The 25,617-nt window shown below is 37.9% G+C and overlaps 1 protein-coding gene across 3 annotated transcripts in view; it reads left to right on the top strand.

Moving 5' to 3' along the window:
• The window catches only part of NEBL (nebulette), a 278,991-nt gene that overhangs the window by 129,417 nt on the left and 123,957 nt on the right, over window positions 1-25,617 (top strand). For all 3 annotated transcript variants that reach the window (XM_086614546.1, XM_086614547.1, XM_086614548.1), the window contains exon 4: window positions 5,500-5,607. In XM_086614546.1, the coding sequence (XP_086470672.1) occupies window positions 5,500-5,607 (108 nt within the window). The remainder of the gene's footprint in view (window positions 1-5,499; window positions 5,608-25,617) is intronic.

Consider the following 25,617-nt stretch of genomic DNA (forward strand, 5'->3'; position numbering starts at 1 on the left):
GAGGACCCTGTTTTACTGCCATTAGGAGAAGCAATGCTTGAGCGGATTGGATACTGACTGTTCTTGGATCTTAGATGGAACTTAAATGTACCTCTAGTATGAGCAGGAGATGAATGAGATTTAGAGCTATGGGCAGTGTTAGAACTGACAGGTGATGCTGTGAAGACTGAAACCTAGCTGTGTCAGATAGGATGATTTTAGGAAACCTTCATGAGAAGGATTAGTCCACTAAAAGGATTTGAGTTTAGTCTGGAATTGTTCTTTACATTTGATTTACCTGTAAACATTTTTTTTAAGTCATATTCATAAAAATCTAGTTTACAGAGTAAATTTTTTCTCTGTCTTGCCGTTAAGTTTCTAAGAAGCAATGTGAATCAAGGCAAAATCAACAGACGTGGGTGCTCTATGGAGGAAGCAGATCCAAACAGAGGCATCCTTGCCAAGATGCACCTCTAGGACCTGTACTGTGGGGCAGGATTTCTTGCTAGTCTGTGAAAACCAGTGTATTAGCAGATGGTGACCTTTGGGAAGTAGTTGTCTGTGCTGGGCACAGAAGGAGCAGATGGCTTTGGGCAAACCTCAAACACAACATACTGAAACAAATTCATAAATATTCAGGGTGTGGTGAAGACTGTAGGTCTATGAACATTCCTCACAGGGCAAACGTGGTGTGAGAGGTCCTGTCTTCTCATTTTACCCTGCTTGCTTCTTCCTTGCTGGACATCAGCTGTGATGATGCCCCAGTCTGTGGAGCTATGCAGTGTATTGGAGGGGATATTTTGGAAGGAGATTATTGGCATAGCTACATGGTCTACAGGAAAGTGGAGAAGGGACTGTACAGGAAACCAGCTTTGACATTGCCTTAGCTTTTGGGGATTTAATATTTGCTTCGTAGTGGTTGAGTAACTTTTTGAGGTAAAGATGGAATGAAGAGTTTCTGAGGTCAGCATTATTCACAGCTCTCCAATGATGATAAGAGCATGAGGAATCCACCATGTTGAATTCTTGCTCTGCTTTTTTTTTAGTTTGGTGTGTTTGGACTTCTGTGTAGTTTGTTCAACTGATACGTGCTTCTGTTACCGCAAATGAGTCTGGACTAGGGTTAGATGTTGAAAAACCAAAGAGCGTAATCAATCTTTTAAACTCCATTTATTTTTTCAGTGTATTTTTCCCAGGAAAAATTAATCTCATTTTGCTAACAGGTGACTTTGCTGCCAAGTACCAAGTATACCTGAAAAAAAAATGAACAGCGTTTTCTCCAGTATAAGTTTTTATATACAGAGTAAGATGGACCCTCTGTTCTTGGCTGCTTCATGCAGACCTCATGAATGGATTTACACAATCCTATCTTTGGGCCTCTCAAAGATATCTTGCTGATGTCATGAGTCTAAGAAGTTTGATTTGTTAAAGATCTGTTGGATCACTTAGTCCTTTCACTGTGAGTCTGTGCAGAATTACTTCTCATAAAGTATTTTCACTTAAAATGTTTTCATTTATGGTGATTTATTACTGGTTTTTTTCCAATCTTTATGCCATGCATAAAGGATTGTTTCTCAAAGGATCAATTTTTCAGGGCACTCACCACTGAGGGTGCTCTGCATTTGTGAGACTGCGCTGAATTTTGGAAGCAAGAGAGAGGCATTATGAACCACTGGCTGGGATTTTGGTGATGAGTTGCTAAAAAGCATCCTTGTAGGAAATGACCACATTTATGATTCTCAGTCATTAGGGGTTATAGACATTTCCATTTCAAAACTAGATTTCAAGTCTTCCAGTTTGTCATGGGTTGACCTTGGCTGGCTGCCAGGTGCCCACCAAGCCACTCTCTCACTCCCCCTTCTCAGCAGGACAGAGGAAGAAAAAGAGATAAAAACCCCCTCATAGGTCAAGTCTAATGGGAAAAAATCAAAGACCACGCATGGAAGCAAAGCCAAAAAAACAAGATTTATTCTTTACTTGCCATCAGCAAACAATGTCCAGCCACTTCCTGGGAAGTAGGACCTCAGTATGCATAGCAGTTGCTTCAGAGGACAAACGTCTTAATAATGAATGCCTCCCACCTTAGCTTTTGTTGCCGAGTATGCCGTTTTACGATATGGAATATCCCTTTGGTTAGTTCAAGTCAGCTGTCCCGTCTGTGTCACCTCCCAGCCCCTCGCCCACTCCCAGCCTATTGGCCTTTGGGTGAGGCTGGGAGACATCCTTGATGCTGTGCAAGCACTACTCAGCAGTAGCCAAAACACTGGTGTGTTATTAACACTGTTCTAGCTACAAATACAAAGCACAGCCCTATGTTGGCTACTAAAAGGAAAGTTCATCCCAGCCAGACCCGGTATGCAATTAAGTCATTCATTATAGTGGTATTTACAGCTCCATTACAGAATATTCTTTTCTACTGTAAGTTGGTTTAAAGCAATTAAATTGCATTGCAATCCCTGATTTTGTAGTAACAAAAAGTTTTCTGGGTAAGAAAAAACTTGAATTTTTAAATTATCTAAAATTGGAGGTCAGTCAGCAGTTGTTTTCTCCTGTCTTCATTCATATGCGTTCTTGATACTGAATAGGATTTTTTTTGGATCCAGGTTCTGAAAGACTGATGGCATCTTTATTATTTGACATTTTCTGGAAACTGAGGGGTTTTGTTCTTTTGAACTAGTGGGTTTAGTGGGCCACATATCACTGAGCTGTGTTCTTCATGAAACATTAGATTTGTGGTTTTTTTTTAACCTAAAACTACATTTTGAAGTTAGCAAAATCCAATAACGCATGTATTAACTTTGCTAATATTTTAAATATTATTTTTTTTTTTACTATTTCAGAGTGGTTGCTCTGAAGGATGTAGTTAACCTTACTCCTGTGAAGCAATTTATTAATAGAGAGTAGGAGCCCTTTTTATCTGACTGAAGGATTAAAATAATGCGATGTTAAAACTATCTAGTTCCCTCCCTCTCTTCTTCTTCTGTTCCTTTTTAAGATGAATAAAGGTTGTTTGAAGTTAATGGCTGGTACATTTGGAACTAATAACAGGAAATGCTCTTTCTAACAATAGGTAATCTCTCTTATAGGCAGGGCTGAGCCCATTTCTCATTATGAAATGTGTTTGCTTGCTCATAATTCTGGAAAGCTTTAAGCAGTAAGGCTAAACATTTCCATGTCAGCTGTCTGCCTGAGGCCAAATTTGGAATTTTTATGCAAAATACTCAGCTGTTTCCAAGGCTGAGTCTAGGACAAACTTTTATTTCCTTATTTTAAATTCTTGAGAGTTTTTTTTTTTTTTTTCCTGTTGAGCAGCTCGGTTGTCTTAGCATTTGGGCAACCTGGTGTAGTAGAGGATTTCTCTGCCCATGGCAGGGGGTTGGAACTAGATGATCTTTAAGGTCCCTTCCAACCCTAACCATTCTATGATTCTATGATTCTATAATTTAGGGCTGAGGAGTTGAAGCTTGCTGAGATGGAAGAAAGTCTTTTGTGTCAGGCCTGTGTCTTTGGCCATAGAAGTCTATCCAAATTTGGTAAAGTTTTATATGACTTCAAATAAAGAAAGTTCACGTATAAGGCCTCTCTCATAGTGCCAGACAATCCTGGAATATTATGTCCTTCCAGTATGTTCAAGGAAGCCTCTGAGAGTCACTGGGAAGACAGAGAGCCGTTTGGTAGAAGTAAAGGGAGATAATAGGCAATGGAAAAAGCATATTTAAGAAAGGTATTTGAAGGGCCTTGGGCAAAGGGAGTTAGCAAGAAGCCATGGAGAGATGGACTAGACTTGTTTAGAAACTCAGAGGAAGACAAAGTCATACCTGATAATGTTGATCAAATGGAAGGAAGGGTGCAAAGGAGTTGAATCTGGTGGAGATGAACAGAAAGGCGTGGGCCACCAGCCCATATTTTCCTCAAAAGCCTGAGTGGAGGCACTGTTTCCTTAATCTCAGGGTAACATGGGAAGAATATACTTGTGTGAAGTCTACAGTCATTTTTGTATGAATTTCAGCTAGCTCCAAAGGTGGAACACAGGAAAAATGGTAGTTTGTTGCTGTGGTCATTTACTGCAGTGTTTCTAGGATTTGTATGATGTGAACTATTTGCAATGATAACTATGTACACTAAAACTGCATTTAAAGAAAAAGCAAAGATTATGAACATACACATTGAGGATTGCATGAGATTGTTTATGATCTATGGGTACTTTTTCCTGTATATCGCTATCCTACATTAAGTGCTTGCTGGTGAAATAAGCCTAAGCCAACCCTGAGGTAAAAGTTTGGTGCGTAAACTGGATGTTTTGTGGTTATCAGCTGTGTAAAGGAGAATATTGCTTTTTGTACTACCGCTCTCCCGTGTGTTGCGAAATCTGGATGTGTGTAGTGAATAAAGCAAGGGACATCGAAAGTAAAAGGAAGTTGTTATAGTTGTTATAGATAAGGTAGCTGAATCTATCCATGGACACATGGGTCCTTACTCTCTTTGCTACAGAGTTTTGTCTGTTGCTCAACAGTGACTTCAGATTTTGCAGATTTCATGTTGTTTCTTTATGTTGAAATTGAGATCCTCAAGCCTGATTTGCAGAAGTACTGGGTATTTGTACAAGTAACTTAAGTCCATAATTTGAACATATTCAAGTGTTAGGAATCTGAGAGTGAACACCCTGAGACCCTCCTATGTTTTTGGAAATTAAGCTTTTTTCACCTTAGTTTGCAGGTTGCCTTAGAAGTGCAGGTAATACCATTCCTACCTTCCAGGGCAGATTATGAAGGTTGATTAATGACTGTGATAAGAGCTATAAAAAAGCTCCTGAGGGAATGAATATCCCTACCTTGATGGTCGGATTTGAATAGTCTGGTCCAAAAAAGGATACAACCACATACGGAACCATCTCTGCTGTGTACAGAATAAAGCAGGGGGCCTTGTTAAAGGGTAATATATGAGTACCTGATTAAAGACAACATCCTAATGCATATGTGCAAGAGGGACAAATTAAGCTTGTACAGGCAACCGTTCTCTAACTTATGAATGTTTGACTTCGTGGTCTTCTAAATACTCTTTTCATGCAGCATTTTTTTTAATACGTAATTTATGTTTCAACCGGGGAAGAGGCTGGTAGACTCATCATGAAGAGAGGCTGAAATGTGAAGCTGTGTATTAGAAGACCTCCAGGTTTAGTTACAGCTTTTTTTTTTTTTGTGTGTGAAAATAAGTGCTTGCTTGATCTGTAGTTCTGTGGTTACTGCTTTGAGAATGAAATGACCACAAAGCGTGATCTGTCTACAGCTGCAGTACACGTGGAGGTGAGCCCACTGCACCCTGGAGGAGGCAGTTGCTCAGGCACCAGGGAATTTTGTCCAGTTGCAGCCTATCTCTGTTCATGGATGAAGGCAGGCTTCTCCTTTAAGGGCTGAAAGCCTTTCACAAGAGCTTTATTTACAGTAAAAAAGAATTGCTACATTGCTAGGGGCACATTGTGGAAAATGAAAACAACCGTTGTTTGTATTTTCTATTCTATAGGTAAAATACAAAAGAGACTTTGAAGAAAGCAAAGGAAGAGGGTTCAGTATTGTGACCGATACGCCCGAGTTACAAAGACTGAAAAGGACTCAGGAACAAATCAGTAATGTATGTGACTGCCACCTAAAGTGATGGTAGATGGAGAAATAGTGTGTCTAAGAAAAGGTGTGTTTGTTGGTGTTTCTGATGAAGTCTGTGAGAGTGAAGAATCTGATTTTGGTGACCGATTTGTGTATGTCAGGTTTTGAAGTGTGTGTAACTTTGTACCATGGACTTGTACAGCACATTGGCAATGTGTGTTCACCTCTCCAGCTTTCAGCAAGTATGCTCGAAGTATTTTCTATACTAAAATGATTTGACACTTTTTGCTTTTTTAATAGATTTGCCAGCAACTAAAAATACTCCTGTAACTTTTTATTTACATGTATACTTTATAAATTATATAAGCTATAAAGTTTTGTCTTTTTTTTTAGCAGGGGCTGTCAAAATTACCATAACTGACAAGATGGAGTTTTCTAGAAGCAGCTGAAATTTTCAAACTGAGTTTTAAAAGAAAATACATGCAAGACAATATTCTGCAACATGAGAAAGGAATGACAAATAGCAAAACTTAACCATGTGTTTCATTAGCTGCAGAATGCTTTCAGGAGTGGGATGTTTAAAAATGGGACTTTTCCTGACTTATATTTTCCCTAGGAAAGTTATTTATTTATATTGTATTCCCTTGTAATGTGTTTAACTCACTGCACGATGGAGTATTGGGTGATATGTAGTACAAGTTATGATATGTATGAAATCGATAAGAACTAGAGAAACCTCGAAATGATACAGAATCAATACCAATAGCTTGTCCTGATGGTTCTTCTGTTGTGAGAACTTGTCTCCATAGATGATTTTGTGAAAATTTTTTTAAATCATTCCTTGTAGTAAAAAAATAACAGCATGGCATCAGAGGCACCCAGTTAAGTATGATCAGAAGTAAATGATGGAGTTTATTTACTTGAAAGAAAAACTTTTTTTCAGATTAAGATGTTACTGAAAAAGAAGAGTCACTGTAAAATACTGGTTTATCACAACAATGGAGATGTACCATTCTTGCTGAAGCATTCACTAGTTAAGATTTTGATACCTAGAGCTAGTCTTTTGAGGTGAAAAATTGGGGCTCATTTCCTGTAGCCTTGACAGGTGGGGAGGACAGCTAATTAAGAGCCATGCAAATGCTCCTGTGGGTAGATAAGATGAGAACAAAAGCCCATATCTTACGTTAATGCTGGGACTTACTGAAATTTCTGGTTTATGAGAAAGATGTGTTCTTCAGAGTGGCTAAAAGCATGGCCCTTAAGACTTCCGTTTGGGATCTGGGAAACTTCAGCGCTGGAGTCCCTGGTTTTAATCAGCTGTGTTTTTTATTCAGACCAGGAACTTAAATTAGGTCCTCTCATGACCTACATAGCTTCCTCGAGGAAGAGTGATACTTTTGTGTGGAGTAGTTCTGGAACACATCAAGGAGATGAAACGAGCAATGCTCTGGTAAATACTTAATCCCTTGCATGGGTCTGCTTTGTTGGGAGAGGTTGAGAGGAGAACCCTACAGTAGGCCTAAGGTACTCAGTTTTGGTTACAAGTCTATCACAAGAAATTTAATTAGATCTCCTAAGCCCAGTATCCTCAATATCAGGATATAGAATAATATGACACAGCTCACTTGCATACTCTTTCTCTCTCTCTTGTTCAAAGCATATTAGATTTTCTGCTGTGGGAAGGGGGGAAATAAGAGCGAAGAAGAAGTTTTGTGAGATGAAAGTCTTCTTCCCACCTTTCTTTTTGAGTGGGACAAGGGGGTTTCTTTTCTAGCAGAAGAAGTTATTGCACAATTTATGGTACTATCTGACTTCTGAACCAAAGATATCTACCTGCCTTTTCAGACCCAGAAATATCTTTTTAAATTTGGAAAGTTTTTTCTTTTTTTTTCTTGGTGGTTCGATGTACCACTCTGGTTTCTTCATTCCTAACCACCCAGTCCTAATAATATAGGTTTGTTCTGTCAGTCTTAACAATACAGATTTGTTCCACTCAGTCTTAACAATACAGAGTTGTTTTCTTTTCGTGATGTATGTAGCTGACAGAGATTCCAAGTCATGTACTGTATGAGAAATAATTAATCATGAAGGATAAAATGGGATTTTAAAATGTGCATGATAAAAGAAGTTGCAGTTCATTCATGCTTACACTAAAATAATAAATTGATTTATAGCATTATATCCTAGAAAGATAATTCTGCATAGGCCACAAATTGAATTAATTAGAAAACTCCTGCACTATAGAAATGCATTCTACACAGAGTAGTTTACCTGTAGTTACCAGATAAACAGTATACGTCATGGACTAAGGATCTAATTAAGGTTTCAAGACACTGAAAGGTAAGCACTTTAATAATTCTAAAATAATTTTACTTTTCATATATAGCAAAATGGAAGAATACTAATATATATATTTAATTTTCAGTTTTGTTTTGATTTCACCTTGAAGTATTAGAAACTTCTCAAAGAGCCTATTTGAAACAAAATTGTAACCACTTCATTGAAGGGGTAAGTGAGCACAGTTCAGTGTGTAGCTATTTTTGATGAAGATAAATAACAAAATAAAACTACTAATAATAGATGTTATTTACCAGAAATCTTTGTAAAGTGTTGTCTTTCTGTCCTGATATTAAGTTTTCAGCATGAATATTAGCACAGTGCTCTGATTTTTTAAAGAATCTCTTATGCTATCAATATAAACCTTGCAAGGAAAAAAAGATAAGGGAGTGGGAAGAGAGTGGGTTGATGGAGGGCATTGGATTTCAGTTGTTATTTAGCCACCAGAAGTCCTGCCTCTGAAGACTTAGGCCAAACTAATGGAATTTATGGCTCAAGGATGTATCAGGACCAGAACGGAGTTTCTTAGAAAAGAATGAAGTTTACTCTAGTGTCTCATGTTTTTTAACATTAAAAGCTGAATTCTGCAGATGTGCAACATGCTTGTTAGAAAGAATAATGAAGCATATCCGGGACATTCAGGTTCAGCTGCTCCAAATGACAACTGTTACAGCTTCGTAGCACTGAGTTAGCTCTAAAGTTGTAAATGAGAAATACTAGCATGCTAGCCTAGGTTGATGTAGGGAAGACTGCAAAAACTAAGAAGCTTTTTTTACTGATGAGTTTGCAGGGTTTTTAGCACTCTTTGCATGACTGAGCAGATGTTTTAAAGTTTAAATACATTTTACAAATTAATATATGTGAAAATATTTATAAACATTATAAATTATATATGTTTATAATTATTATAAAATTTATTAGTATTTTTTCAATTATTCTAAATATAAAATGTCTGTCACTTCTGCTGCAGATGCCACTGATTCTTGGCATTGAATATGTAGTTAATATGCACAAAATTTAGTGTTCAAACAGAGAAGTGTGTTAATTTTGTTAAAAGACCTTGCACTGTTTTTTTTGTCCATCTTGAACTTTGAGAGGATTTTCAATATGAATGCAAGTATTCTCAAAATGAAAGAAAATACTATGTATTTTTCTAGGTGATTTTTCCAATAAGCTAAGCGTAAACTGATTTTACAAGGAAAAAGTTCAAGTGGCAAAAGGAACAGAATAATTAAAGAAGATGGTAAAAGTCTGTTTGTTGATCTGTCATGACACATGGCTAAATGAAGAAGTGGGAACTCAATCTAATAATATTTCCTTTAGGGAAATGGAACACTTTCAGCAGTTTGCAGCAAAGAGCTGCAACTTACTGCCACTGCGCTTTTATGTCTAGATATATGGCTTGAAGCATCTTTTATCCTATGTGAAATAAGTTGCTCTTTCTTAAATCTGTTCCTGGTAAATGTCTGCAAAGTATAAAGCAAAACAGGTGTCCATACAAATTGATGGAGTGAGAAGCTTTCATTAAGATAAAGGCCAGTGCTTGGACAGTAGAGGTTGCTGGCTTGGTTGTATGGCTGGAAGGATGCATGGAAGCTTTCACAGTGGTTGCCCTCATTACGCTGAGAGGCCGTGTAAGCATTTCTCACTTCCACATTCACTGTTATGAACTTAAGTCATGTGGGAGCAAGAAGCAGCACACATCTGTGCCCTTCTTCCCTTTGAGAACTAGCAAAATGGAGTCATGCAGTTAATTTATATGTATGAGACTTGTTTTCCAGGAGGTTTGGATTGTATATGAAATGAAAACTATAACTTAAGGTAAAAAAGTAAAATAAGATTAACAGATTAAATCTAGTTTACAAAGCATGTTTCCAAGGTATACTATGTTGGTGAAGACCTTAAGTTAGGAAGGACAGTAGAGTTAGTAAAGAGAAGGTCACCGAATCACCCCTGGGAAATGAGGGTGTTTCCTCCATATACTGGGAGTTGGACTCTTCACTGAAGTTAGTGAAGCTGGTATTGGATGCAGAGAGCGCATGAAATCCAGCTGATTTTGGAAAAGCTGCAAATAAAGCCAACTAGTCTTTTTTTTTGTTTTGTTTTTAAACATCATGATTCCAAGAAGTAAACTATCAGAGCTTTTTACTTATTTGCGTGAAAACAGTGTTTTAAACATTCATTGAATTATTATGTAAAATTGCACTTTCTTTAGATACAATTTTTGATTATATAAACCAGAATTTTCTTATAAATGAAAATCTCGTAACATTCTCAAGAGCAATGTATGTGGATTTGAATGAGAAAGTCTATGTGTTCATTGTCTTTAAGGAAATATGGTGCATGTTTTTTCTGAGTATCAAGGATCACATTCTACCTCCAGTCAAATTTATACAGCTTCAGGAGAAGCAGTGGAGAACAGGATATCTCCCATAATTTGAATCAACTAAACATCTGTTTCTGGAGAAAGACACAAATAATAAGGAATTGGGTACTATCTCAGATGTGATATTAAATATGTCTTTGTGTAGCAACTAAAGGAAGAAACAAACGACATTGCTACTGTACTTGCGCACTTCTGCACATCTGAAATTAGAAACTGTCCCTAATGGACATTGAGCTATCGCTCCGTATTTGGAAGCTATTGGCACAGTTCTTCAACCTGTTTGCTTGCTCAAACATAAAATGGTCTCTTAAATTGCCAAAACAGATTGTAGAGAAAATTGACAGGAAAAGATGTTAACAACAAGACCTGAAGCTCCATTTGTAGGATTCACAGTGTAAAGCCTGCAGATACTCGTCTCTAAGTACTTTCTTCCCTCCATTGAAGGAGAAGAATAGCATGAAAGGGAACAAGAAAAATTGACAGCAACATCAATGTCTACATTGCACAAAACCAACCGCGGCACATCAACAAAGAGACTGGGTAAGCCTGTTAAATCACATAGAAAAAGAGCTTATATTTTTCTAGACAACCCTGGGATTTTCACTGCTTCTGAAGTGATTCACACTTCATCTGACTGTCTTTATATTCCTAAGCATGAATTTTTTGTTGTTGTTGTTTCATTTGGAAAGTAAGCATTTAATCATATTTGACAACTATGTCCACTAACATAGAGAGAATAGCACTTGCTGACCAGTGTGTGAAGCGCTGCATGCCCGAAGCGGGGATGGAAGTCTCGGTGCACCACAGTACTGATTGCCTTCTGCTCCCATTGGCAGCAACTCTTCTGACAGTTTAACATCAACTGCAACTCCAAGAGCTATTCATTATTTGGTATGCTCTAGGCTTAATTCCACACAACTGCATTTCAAATATGCTGCATATAACTCATGTCATTAAGTCTCTACCAGTTGTGTTCAGTAGCATTTTTTTCTGACGGGAAGCTAAGAGGTTAAATATATCATTCTTGTTGCTAACACCAATGTATCTCTGCAAGAAGATGGAGTTCCTACTGTGCTCCTGTGCAGTGAACAAACATGCATAGAGTCATGTCCAATTTTGTCCTTTTTCTGAATTTATCTTTTAATCTTGCTTTGCATAAATACATACAAATGGAAATTCTGAGAAACTCTAGGTCCTTTGTATTTCTAATATTTCTATGTTGAAGTTTTTTGACTTCATGTTTTGAGTAAGTGGAAATAATTCTGCCTTTAAATGCAGAGTCCTAATAAATGCTTTACAAATGGCTTAGCAAAAGAATCACATTAATTTTCAATGACTGAGTATTTTTTTTAGATTTTTATATAGCTTTTGTATACCGTACAGCTTTCAGAAATTTGTAAAATGACTGAACACGTGCTTAAGAGATGATGAGTCTAAGGAAATGTAAGCAATATTTTAGATAGAACTTGTGGTAAGTGAGCAACTGGAAACCTTGGAGAATGCATTTCAAACCTCGATATGTATTGTACTTAAAAAAGCAAAATATTTTAAAAATTATCAGTATCGAAGGATTATGGAAAGTTAGAAAAAGACACTGTTAAATTAGTCCCTATGTACATCAATTCTTTACCTACACTTTCAGTAAAAAGTCTTAAATTGTCTTAAATTATTTAATGGCATGCTGCTTTGCCCGTTTCTTCCTTCTTTGATCCCTGTGTAGAAAAGAGTCATCAAGCATTCAGCTTAGTAATATTTTCTTTCATTTAGGGTTTATTTACTGTACAGTGATATTCTCTACACCATAAAATGCTGTAAAAATAATCTGTAACTTCTCTGTGGAGTTTTCCTTAAAGCTTCTTTCTCACTTCTTTAACTGTATTGAATGAAATTATTTTCAGAGTTGTTGAAGAAATGAGGAGGTATTTGAATCCTGTTTTATGCAGTCCTTATTTACATAAAAACTAGAGCACTGAGATTAAAGTATTCATGCTAATCTATTAAGTGGCACCTAGAGTAAACCATTATCTTCTACATCAACCTTACATTAGAGGTAGAAGGAGGCACAATCTGTGCTAGGGAATTTTACAGCTGTTTGTTGGGGAGGAATAGATCACTGAGAAGCCAGAGCAGTGTGTTCGTGATTAGGGTGGGTACTGACTTCTTTTTCTGTCCCTATAACTTTTTCACATTCTCTTTATTGGTCTCCCTTTTTTAATCCCTGTGATATGCATGACAACAGCTCCCAATGTGTGGGAAGAAACAGTATTTTTAGACCCCAGAATGCCAAGTTGAAGGATACTTTTTGGAATGTCAGATACTCATTACAATTATTATGTATGAATCTGTCAGTACAGGTGGAATTGAATAATTTAGTTGTCTTTAACTACTGGAAAAGTTCTACTGAGCAGGTGGACTTCCAATTTGCACCAATATATAACTCAGTCACATTAGGTCATATTCCATGGGGGTAGTAAACCAGATATCCCTAACATGGTGTTATTCTTCACCTGCTGAAGATCAGCTTCCTGTTCCAGAGCAGGAAAAGCATGAGAGTCTATCAGTGATGTTGTTATACGACTACTTCTTTTGTAACACAGGTGGAAATGTGCATAGCTCTTCACTACAAAGAACAGAAGCATTTTACCATTGAGAAGCTGGAAAACAAACCTTTGCCCAAGAGAGGCAACGGCATTTGGAAAAACTGTCAGCATTAAAAATAGAGATTTATAATGTGTGTTAGTGAGTTGTTTGACCTATTAAATTCCATACTGCCCATAATAGCATTGGATGTGTAAATTCAGATAGGCATTTGGGTAAGTCCATTGAAACACTAACCCCAAATCTATACTGAACTTCTGGTAAGCTACTAATGTGTGAAAAAAAAAACACCACATCAGCAAACTGTATAAAATGGAAGTGCTTGTCTGTCAGACACAAGTCTATTTGGACTTGAATGGCATGTGATCTTGGGACAATTTTTGCTTTGGGAAGGCTCCCTTTCAGCAGCCCCACAGTGAGGATGGATAAGTGACCTCAAAAGATCCCTCCCGTATGTGAAGCTGAAACTGTCCTCGGATATGTAGGGGAAATATTTTAGGTTAAGTGGATCTGTGGTAGTCAAAGCAACCAGATGTGATGCCTACATAGCTGCCTCTTAAATGTTTTTATTCCATCTGGCTTTATTCTACAGACATAGTTAGAAAAAAATATTTTATCTCCTTTTCTAGCAAATATAATATGATATATGTTATTGGGGTTTCTTATGCTTTTTGTCTAGGATTTCAGAAGTCTTTTTTATAAGTTTATACATGAAATTGTTGTAGCTATTGCTTATTTTCTTCTATGTCACTGCTTTCATATGAAATTTATGATGTTAAAATAAATCTCAAAGTTTCAAAAAGTTTTTGGTGAAGTTCCACAGGGAATAGTATAGTCCTTCTGATTCTAATTTAAATAAATAAATTTGACAGGATGACTGTAACCTTGCTCACTATATTGACAAAATGAGTTGTGTGGTGCAAGTAAAACTAGCCGTCCAGAAAAATCCCCCAAGATATGGATTTACTGCATTGTGTAAGTGGGTCAACTCATGAATGAGAAATGAATGCTAATTGTAAAGTGGTTGCAAAACTGTAGACTTTAATTAGAATGGAATCAAACAGTAACCTAAATATTTTGATAGAGATGTCCTATCATGCTTCTCTTTAGAAAACAGCAACAAACCTGAGCATGACAGAGGAATAATTGAAACATGTATTTGTGATGCATTAGAACAGTGTCATTCAACTCCAAAATCAAAGGCATTGTATTCATTTATGTCAATGGCACTGGTAAATTTTAAGTTGAACCTGTATTTGTTTAGACTTGTATTTGGGTTGACTGCTTTACATGAGATACACTTTAATTCAGTAAAGAATACTCTATTTCTTGATGATCAAAATGTTCAATCCAGTCTAAAAAAATACCTCTTGGGCTTTTTCTGATTATAATAATAATAAAATAGAAGTATCTAGTTAGGAGATACAACAGAAAGTGAAATTCTGTCTTACTTGTTTCATCTTCTATTTGTGATATAACATTCATATTGCAAGGCAAGGCTTATATAAAAAGCGTCAGTAATTTAAGAAACTACTAGATAATCTACAAATATGTAACATAACATTTCATGGATGTCATTATTAATCCACAGTAATTACCATATCTTGTCAACAGATGCATGTGCTGGAGATACAGAAGTAAACCTCTAGGTCAATATGTGCTTATTTAGAACTCTGAACATCCTAATTGGAGGCTAAACCAGCTATGTAAATGTGAACAGTAAATTGACAGTTATGCTGTTTTCACATTTTGCTGCATTATTGACTGCAGTGCATGTTTCTTTGTACTGTATTTTATGGAATGAAAAATTCAAAGCTGTAGTGAAGACAACTATAAAAAGTATTTTGTGGCAACTGTTGTAAGCACTAGTCTGTCATCTGCCTAAATGACTTGAGTCTCTATACACTAGTGACTTCAAGACTTAATCAGCTTGGAAGCTTTCTCATATTTAAATATATGGCTTTTTCTGTTTTAGTACTAAGCACCTAAATCCCGACAAAACCCAACAATTTCCTTTTCCTGTGTCACTTGAATATATTTAAGCAATATCAAAATTACTTATTATTTTTAATGAGTACATATTTTTGAAGCCAGTGGTTTTTACGTATAGTAAAAAGAGAATGAAAACAAAAATTCTTTGTAGTAGCTCAACTTGGGAGCTAATTAAAATGAAGCTTTTAGATTGAGAAAAAATTAATTAGCCAAAAGGTTGAGAACCAAGAGTTAGCACTTCCAGAGATCCTCGAATACTTAAATGCCTGCAAGGAAAAGATAATTTCTGATTTCCTTGCTTTCCTATGCTCTTCACTTACCTGCTCATCATTTCAGCTTTTAATTCTGTCTTATCTGATGCTTTTGTACTGTGCATCAGTTGCTAGGGCAGCATCTTAGGCAGTAAACCTCCTGCTGAAGAACAAGATGCTCTGCTTCTTCTAAAGCTAATACCATCTTTAATCTCGATCCCTGGAGATTTGAATGTCTCACCCTGTGATGCTCACAGGCTTCATTGACCTTGACAGCAGGGGTATCTGGTCCTCTGTGGCACTCATTTTTTTTTTGCGTGTTAACACATATGTCTGTGATTTACTTAGCCTGTCAGTAAATACATTAATTGTGACAAAGCCAGGACTCTAGTAATGATTAAACTTTTTAACCATCCTAACACAAGAGGAGAAGTAGCAAAATTTTGTATATGACGTTTCTGCTTGTGTCTGCAAAGATCTTGGAAGATAAGACTTTACTTTTCGAAAGAGCAGATTAGAGTGACATGGTATTCCTTTTCAACTCTTTCTGTTCTCAGTTTTATTCAAATAGTTATTTAGTTACAGAAATGTTTGTGTACTTTTTTGAAACAAGGTCTTGCTGTTAGCAGCCACAATATTTTAATGGAAAACTGAAGGGGTTTTTTTGTTTTGTTTTGTTTTTTTTTTTTTCCAGATCTGCCTTGAGTTAATTTCTTTCTCTCCTATTTTTTCTTAGTTGGTAAGTTCGTGACCCTGTTCAGTCCTTCAGAAAGACGAGGTATAAAGGGGCAGATACTGAATATTTCACTAAGCAAGTGAAGGCGGCAAATAGAGGGAGTTTGAACCTCAGTTCCTGTAGTGACTAAATACTGGACTTAGGGAAAGTCTAGTCTGAGGAAAGTGTCATTTGAGAGGTGGTTGTTTTGAACTTCAAGGCTGGTTGTTTTCAGCCTTTCTGAGCTTCACTCCTGCTGTGCCCCTGCTTTATATCGGCTTCCCCTTTCTTCACCAGGGAATGACGGTGTAAAGTGAACCCCTGTGCAGTTTGGCCAGTCCAGCCCTTTTCCAGCCTTTAGAATGGAAATATTCTCCAGAGTGTGTGTCTCATGTTGCTGGTGTTAACTGATTTTTTTAGGGTTTGAGATAATAAAGTAGCTCTTTCCAGTTTCCAGAGTAGTGACTGGGTAAGCAGCTGTGGTTGGTGGTTGTGGGTTTTGGTACAGTGGAGGTGGTCTTTGGGGGAAAGGGGAGGATTGGCTTATGGGGAGGCTGTGGCAAGACCCAGAAGTCTGCATCAGGGCACAGTCTGGGTGTCTTCAGGCTGTGCCTCAACCTACCAATACTGTGCAAGGATCCTTCTCCCTCCTCTTCTCAGCTGGAGGGATGAAGGCACTTTGTCACCTTTTATCTTGGATGATATTGGCTACCGTTTTGTTGCAAAGCTGGAGCTTCTCAGTAATGCCGCTCCCTCAGGCACTACTGATGGGAAATGAAGGATTCAGAGGATCTGGGAAGGTGCCTCCATCTCATCTTTCGTGTTTTCTTGCCTGCTCAGTAGGGAGACTTGCTCTGGTGTGGGCTGGGCTGCCCTTGGCTGCAGTGTTGTGAGCACAAGGGAAATGGCCAAAGGTTTTCTTTGCCTGTGCCAGCAGAGCTGTAGATACAACCAGTGTAAGGGCAGCAGGTGTGGAATGAGGTCATTTGCTTGGCATTGCCTTTTGTTTAGCGTTCCTTTCTGTGCAGTGTGTGTTTCTGGCTCAGATAATAGCTGGCATGCTATGGCATTCTTGAATTGAGAAGTTCAGTCAGCAGTCAGGTTTGTTTTCAGTAGAAATGAACTGGATGAAAGGCTCGAAAAATCTTGGTGGTGACAGAAAATTAAGCAGAATTATCAGTGAAGGTTATGGCAAAAAGTTGTAGAAGGCTTTGACGGTATTGAGGTATTGGAGATTAAATGATTAGCCTATATTGAAAAGGCGTAGAAAAAATACTGAGAAGACAGAAATGAGGATTGAGCTTTCAATATGAAAAAAAGATCAAGTGGAATAAGTCTATAAAGTCACAGGTAGCATAGAGCTGGAAAAATGAATGTGATTATCTACTCTTTCTTATAAGGCAAGAAGTAGGACCAGGAAATATAGCTGTCAGATAGCATACTTTAAAGAGAAACAAATGGTGAGACTGCATCTGAAATATTGTGTCCAGTTTTGGGCCCCTCGCTTTGAGAGATATTGAGCTCCTGGAGCGAGTCCAAAGAAGGGCGACTAAACTGGTCAAGGGGCTGGAAAATAAAACTTAGGAGGAGCGGCTGAGGAAATTGGTGCTGTTTAGCCTGGAGAAGAGGAGGCTGAGGGGAGACCTGTTTACAGCCTACAAGTACTTGAGAAGGGATGGTGGGGAAGTGGGGGAAGGGCTCATTACATTAGTGATGGGTGACAGAACAAGAGGAAATGGGTATAAGCTTAGTCAGGGGAGGTTCAGGTTGGATGTTAGAAAGAATTTCTTCTCTGGAAGGGTTGTCAGCCACTGGAATAGGCTGCCCAGGGAGGTGGTTGAGTCCCCATCCCTGGATGCGTTTAAGAAAAAGGTGGATGAACTGCTTAGGGATATGGTTTAATGGGGGATTAGGGACGGTTGGACTGGATGATCTCTGAGGTCTTTTCCAACCTAGAAATTCTATGAATTCTATGATATATATGGCATATAATCAAACTGTGAAACTCATTACTATAGGAGACAGTGAAGTCTAGAAGTAGAAAATACATTAAGAGAAGGATTAGACAAGCTTATGAAAGTTAAATACATCAGGAAATATTCATTGTTGTGACCCAAATCCAGTGACAGGGTCAGGAAGGCTCTGGTACGCTGGTAGCAGGAAACTGGCAGGATCTTAGCAAGGGGAAGACTGTGCTTCATAGGTGCCTTCCCTAAGCATGCACTATTCAGTGGTGGCAAAGCCATGATGGTGTCATCAATGAGACTAGTGAATCTATCAGTGAGTTTATTACCTCTAAGGTACTTAGAGTGGCTCAGCCCTGCCAAGCAGTGACCAACCCATTGCTTCCTTGGTTATATATAACTGAGTTGAATTTACAGAGTTCAAGTTAAAAAGGATTATTAATTATGCACCTGACCCTCACTGATATCAACAGGCTTCATTCATGACATCTGATTGTCTTCCCGGCCTTTCTGTTGCAAACTAGAAATCCTTTCTGAGCCGCCTTGAGTGCCAAATTTTTGAAGAGGTGACTGAGGTGCAAAGGTAAGTGGGATATGACCAATACTCCTTAGGTACACACAAGTGTTCTTGCATGGCCATGGCAATTGACAGACCAGATATTAGTCAAGATTAAAATCATTTTGGCCTCACTAGCATTTTAGTGGTTTGCAAGTGAATCTCCTGATCATCCTACCACACTTGCCTTGCAGGACTGTCTTGGGGCATAAAAAGTGGATTAATTCCAGATGAAACTAAACTGAATGATGCACTCCAACCACCAAAGTGTATCCAGTCCATTGGACCAGAGTAGAGCTAGACCATACCTAATCCCCCCTGTTGTGAAACGTGGGTTTTATGTCCTTGGAACCATTCCATTCTAGACATCCGCTCCTATTGTGTTGCAGTATTTGCTAATGGAAACATTGCTTATGTTAGGGACTAGTTGTTGCTTTGAAGTTGTGTTCCTGTGAGACCGGAGAGTGATACTAACTACAACTACAGGCTTTAAAATTCAGAAAGTGTAAGGCTGGAAATAGTGGGTGCTGAAAATCAGATTGTTGCATGACCTCTGTTTGCCCTGTCAAGGGGTCACTGAGCTTGTCTGCTGTGTGCACTAAACTTGTAATTTATGTTTGTGGAGGATGTCAGGAGGAAGATTCATGTCTGGATGTGCAGGTGCTCCATTAGGTCTCAGAAAGACATGGATTGATTAGGTGGTTATTGCCACATGCAAAATTAGCCTGGTCAGAGACCCCTGACAGGGAACCTTAGTGCATAACCAGTGAGCCAGGCTGCAGCTGATAGAGCCTTAAAATGTGAACAGTAGATAACTAAGATAACTTTGGGAGTTATCGCATCTGATGTGCTGGGTCTGAACTTTGCGGGTGACATGCTGCATCTGTCAGATATGGGAACTGACTTTTGCCTTGATTTTTGAGTCTGCATCAGCAGAAGACAGGCACACAGTCCCCGTGTGTGTGTCTCTGTGTGCGATACATGAGGGAAGGCAGGTAGCCAGAAACGTAGCCATGCTGGTTGCTGTTGCTTAAATATATGCCAGATGTATAAATGAGACTTGGGAATTGAGTATATCCCACAGGTATATATGAGACTTAGAAGCTAGACCTTATACATGAGACTTAGGAGTTAGTTAGGTAGACCTGCATCTGTAGGAAACGATATTCCTATGGTCCAGAACAGCTTGAGGAACTTGGACAATCCAAGGAAATCTGCTCCATGTTAGTAATTTGTTTATATTTTGCAACACGACCTTATCTGACACAAACTCTGAATAAAACGGGAGGATTGAGAGCTGAGGCACACAGTCCTCTGTTAAACTAATAATGCTGGCTGTTAAAATGTATCCTGTGGATCTGACATTCATTCACATATTCACATTCATGCATATTCTGCCCCGTGTATGGTTTCTGTTCTGAGGTGTGTGCTGCACAGAAATGGGTCCATTTGCTCAGTACTATTTCTTACTGGTTTTCAAGGACTGGCTGGACAGAAGAGAGGGGTTTCAGGAAGCGTTTCCTGTTGAATGAGCACTTTGACTCACTCCATTTAGGAACATTGCGTTGTAAGGGCTGCTGAGTCAGGTCCTCAGCTGTCAAGAGCACTTCCTCACAGAAACCTTGTCATGAATGTTTTGAGTCTGATCTTGAAAGCCTTGAGATTTTTGGCCTTCAGTGTCTAACCGGGTGTTACCTTAGGTGTTTCTTGTTTGTCAGACAATTTGTCTTAGACACAACCGAATGCATGGATCAGCCATCGCTGCTTTGTATAGAACAAGGCAATACAGCTCATTACACCAGGATTTGGGAGGTCTGCTCTTTATTCCTATCCTTGCTGATGACATTCATTGCCTCTGGCAAGCGACATCACTTCTGTTTCCCCTTCTACAAAATGGGAATAATGGTGTTGAGGGCCTTTGGAAAACTGTTTAACGTTATCATGAAAATGATAGAACAGCTGAATGGTATGGCTGCTGGTTGTTGTTACTTATGTGTGCAAATTTTTTTAGTGGTGACTTGGGAACATAGGAAACAGTACAAGGGGGATTGCCTTTAGTCATCAGCTCTAGTCCTCTCTCTTGCAGACCAGCATATCATAAAAACTTCTCAAAACCCGTGTCAAACTCTGTATTAATCTAATCAGGGCTTTAGCTCATTCTTTTTGAAGATTATTCCATAACTTCACCTACTGGAGGTTAAAAGCCTCATCCAGTTTCCACAATCAATTTCTTCATGGCAGGGCTGTGTCTGTTTGTGTGTGAGCATTGTATTTTTGGTAGCGTGGCACTTCTATATCCATTACATGTTTAGAGAGAGATGTCATTCTCAAATTTTTGTTATATGATGCTAAACAAGTAAGTAGTTTTCATGTGCCTGTGAAAAAGTCTCACTATCCACAAAGTCTTTGGTACTTTGTTACTTTCTTGACCCTCTCTTTCTTCTCTAAATTGTACTAAACTAAGCCAAAAGAGTATTTTCTCTTTACAGCGTAAAAAAAATTCTTACATCTAAAATCTCTCTACCACTCTTACTATCTTTACTATTATTAACATTTGTACTCTAGGCTGTATTTTGATAAGTAAAGTTCCCTTTTAGAATTCCATTCTTAGACCTGCATACCTCCAGAAATAGGAAAGATATTTCATAAATGCAGTGGTCTAATCTTGCCAGTTTGTAGTCTTTCAGTTCTGCTTTCTCAGGGAACAGGTAGAAGTAATTTGCCAGGGTACTGATATATAACAGTACTTGACAATTATGTGAGAATGTGCATGTAATGTTATAGATGGGCTGGCTGAGTTGGAAGCTCAGTAGAACTATTTTCTGAAATAAAATCTTTACGTTTGGCTGTAGGTTTAATGTATTCCATCTTTGTAAAACTTTCTTCACTCTCATCTTTCCACTCTGTTCCATACCAATGTGACTGACGGATCTTTCAAATAGTGAGCTTTTCATTCCTCTCTCTAGCAGCCCTGTTCCTACCAACTTTTCTACCAGCACCACTGGATCAGAACAAACTTCTCCATCATTGCCTTCTGCAAAAGAAATGGAGAGTTATTAGCCCTTTTTATTGGCTTACTTCCATTGCTGTCTCTTAATGTGCTCATGCAGCACAGCCTCTTGAGAAGTCCTTCTGTCTCTTCCTATTGTTATCCTTTCTTCCTCTGCCTCTCATCATCCTTGTTACCAGCCTTCGTAGCAGACAACAGGAGAAATGCTGAGTTAACCCAACCAACTGCCGGTAAGGAAATCTGTAAAGCAAGTATGGTGAAGGGGTGAAGAGGAAAGGAAAATATTAAATGCTAGTGTATTTTGCTTCAGCCAGTGCTAAATTCCACAGGAAACGATGGATGGATTTTGAAATCCTCATGACCATCGAGTCCATAATGCACTGACAGAGGTTAACCAGTAATTCATGATTTTTGCAGTGTCTCTGCACACTCAGGCTTCATTTTTAAACAGGTTTTCAGGTTCCCAGAAAAGCTGAAAAATATTTTGTTTGTTTTTGTTTTCAGATTAAACCTGTGATTTTCAGAGAACAGTTCATAGGCAAGGAGTGAACTCTAGGAGATTCCAGGGTTTGATGTGGAATTTAGGAATGCATAATGCTCTATAGTCTGTATGTATGGTACCTCCACCTGTTTCCAAGAGGAATTTAAAGTTGTTACTTTGACCTGTAAAGTTCTAAAAATCTTGCGAGCTACCACCTCCTTCATAGGTTTATAATGTTAGTTTAAGCAAGAGATCACTTAATCCAGAGTTGTGCTAGAAAACTTCTGTCAGGTTTTCTTTGGTGGAGTTATAAAAATCACACCTAGGACAGTGGCAAATTATATTTGCAGAGTAGTTCTACACATTCCCCAAAGCAAAAACATTATGCAGGCAGAAGTACTTTTCCTGATGTGAGTGTATGTGCAGTAAGGATTTTGCTAGAATTAAAATACTGTAAAATATTACAGTTAAGATTTTTAGATTAAGACAACACTCAGATGATACTGTTCTTTGTTTAGAAGGAAGAGTATCCAGCCAGGCCACTCTACTTTCATTTCTCTATTCCTGGTTCAAATTTCTGGAATTTAGGCATGCTGTAAAGCTTGTTGTACTACGTAGACATTTGGAGAGCTCAGCTTCTTGTGATCAGAGTATAAATGTGCTGAGATAGGAAAACAGTTTTTCAGGAAGGGAAACAAGGAATTTCAGCTATTTGTTGGCTCTGTTGATTCGTTCTAATTTTCTCTGATTGCATTTACGATGATTCATCAGTGAGCTTAATGATATTATTGATATTTTTCAGAGATGTTTGTACTAAAAATACCCAAAGCAGCTCAACAGTATTGTTTCCTTTCCCATTCTGCAAGGTGGACTGGTAAGGATTTAAAAGCAAATTAAATGAATGCTTTTTTTTTTTTTTTTCCTTAAGTGACAGTCATATGTTTTAGGCACTGCCGAATTTCAATGGCTGTGTACTGGATTTTCTAAGTAATGACAAACATGTTGGAAACCTAGGAGAATATAGAAGATACCAATGGCAAATTTTTATCACAAGGAGTTAGTCCTTTTCTTGATATAAAAAAATATTATGGAGGAAAAAAGATCATATGGGAATATAGGCTTTGAGAAGTTCCTTGCCTGTTGGTTTCATGCAGCTTTTTGTAAAGTTCATGTAATCGTATTTCCTTGCTTCATGTGAATATGTGAAACAGTATAAAACTTAAAAGTGATAGACCTTGTTAAAATTCTTACTATCATTATCAGTAATTGTACTAATGGACATGTAACTGTAGATGTGGACGTAGTTCTTGTGTTTGACTTGTTGCGATAAGAACTGCCTGGATACTTTTTACTTTGAAAGATACTGAAATTTCACGAATTCTTTTGCTGCAATGTGAAGCTTCTCAAAGTTATTCATAACAGGAACAAGGACAATCCTTTTTCTGTGCTCAGAATATGTGATAGTCTGTTGTGCAAGGCACTCATTTCAGATGTAGGTTGCTATGTCTCTGTGCTGCCTGTGTATCTCTGCCATTGGAAAAATTTCACTTTGCAGACCTATTTTTCATGAAAAGTTGGAGGAGGCAGGAAAGAGGAGGAAGGGAAAGAGAGAGAAATCAAAATAGTTAACACACAGTTGCTTTAAGCCAAAGCAGAATTCAGATCTGAATTCCTATTTTGCCTGAAAAACTTGAACATGGGTCTTGCACCTGTGTGTGTAAGGCCTTAAATCAGTTTTATAGACAATTTTATGGAAATGCTGTGAAAATTCTCAGTTTTAGAGAAAAGTAGTGTGCTGGCCATCCTTTTCAGTCCTACTGGATAAACAGTCTCAACTTCCAGGTGAGACATGAATTAAGGCATCTTTGGCCAGTTTTGCAGGTGAGGTGTACTGACGTGCCTCTGACTGTCCTACCTTCCTTCTAACCTAGGACAGTCCTCTGCCAGCTCAGTGGTTGGTGGCATTCTCCTGAAACTCTCTGGTAACATCTTACAGGAACAGAGTATGTTTCTCAGGATGGGATTCATCTCATATTGGCTTGTTATTTTCATTACAAAAGTGCCAGGAAATGTAGAGTCACAACTGTGTTCTCATACTGGTTTACTGAAACAATAGATCTCCATACTTGTTCCAAAGACTTGTAGTCATCAGGATACAGGAGGCCATACCTCTTGGTAGATCTGTGTGGCCAGCTCCAAACGCCATGCCAGCAGATCGTTGCATCAAGGAAATCCTTTAGCTTGTGTGCAAGCCTGAAAATGAGGGGACATCCTCGTTTTGACACATGCTTCACTGCTAAAGTGGGTCTACATTGTTTCATCTTCTGTGTTCATTTTACAAACCATTTTTAAGGATCATGTTAGGATTATGCTTCAGCAAACCAGTAGAAGTTTAAAACTGGGTGCATGTGCTTAGTGCTCTAGGTATGATCTAGGATAGTTTTCCTAAAATGAACTATAGAGTATTGTTAACATTTTTAGATTTTTCAGGAGTTTTCTTGCACTGGCACGTGACGACTGTTGCATTTATATGATACTAAAGCAGTATCAAACCTGAGGATAGAAAATTTGGTTCATTTTATTCAAATGCAGTTATGCAACTCTCACTTGTCTACGAGCAAATATGTTTTTAATTGCTAAGCAAAGGTTATGTTAGAGTCATTGTTTCAAATGACCTTGGCAATTTACAGTCCTCTGTAGCTAATGGCTTTCTGAATGCAAACAGTGAAGCCTGAACTCTGTAGGTGAATAAAGTAATGCTTTGCTGTGTGTTAAGAGGAATTTTCAAGTATGTTTTTTGTATAGTATAATAACAGCACTGTACTAAAAGCTGTTTAATCTTTCTTATCAACAGGTAACCTTGATGTTAACCATAGACATTCAGCATTTTTTTTGTACTAATTTGGTTAGTGAGAACGCTTCTTAAGTTAGTTGCTCATTTAAAAAAATTAGTTTTCCCTTTACTTGATGATAATTCTTCTTGGAAAGAAATCTTCTACCACATGGTTAGGAATGATCAGTCTTTTTCTCTTACTTCCTTTTTTTTTTTTTTGTGTGTGTACATATTTCCTTGATTACATTATTTTTTTTATCTAGAAGTGAGGGGAGTCATTGCTTATTGAAATGATGATTTATAAAGACTCCTTAGTCTTTTAAACTAAATTTACTTTTGGTATCCTGAAAGTCTTTTTCATGTACAGGGTTTTGCCAACATCTCTGCTTTGTCTGTGCTTTTCCACACAGATGCTTTCCACACTTCCCCCTCATACATCCATAGCTTTGACAGGTTGGTTAGAAATACTCTTAAGTCAGCACAAAGGAAATAAAGGCTTTTAAAATGCTCAGTATTTTTTTCTTAAGTTTTTTGGCTCAGACTTAATTCAGTAAATTAGCTGGAATTCTGTTATGGAAATGCTATGTCGGGTAATCATGATGATGATAATTCCTTACTCTAACGCTTGACAGAGTGATAAAAAGTAGCCTTAATAAAAATAAATTAATGCTATTGATAAAAATGCTAATAGCCAATGTGGTGACAAGCTGTGCTGTCTTGAAAAAACAATTAACCCCCCCTAAATCATCATTTAATTCTAGCAAGGCTTTTCTATTGTGAAATCTATAAGCAAGCCTTACATATATGAAGTACAACATCATGGATGAATTTCACTTTGCAGAACTGAGGGGGATTTCTGCCCATAAGCTTCACTTTGAAAATGTACTTTAAGAAAAGAAACATTGATAGTGTGAG

Source organism: Tauraco erythrolophus, chromosome 7, assembly GCF_009769465.1.
Source record: "Tauraco erythrolophus isolate bTauEry1 chromosome 7, bTauEry1.pri, whole genome shotgun sequence".
NCBI classification, from domain to species: Eukaryota; Metazoa; Chordata; class Aves; order Musophagiformes; family Musophagidae; genus Tauraco; species Tauraco erythrolophus.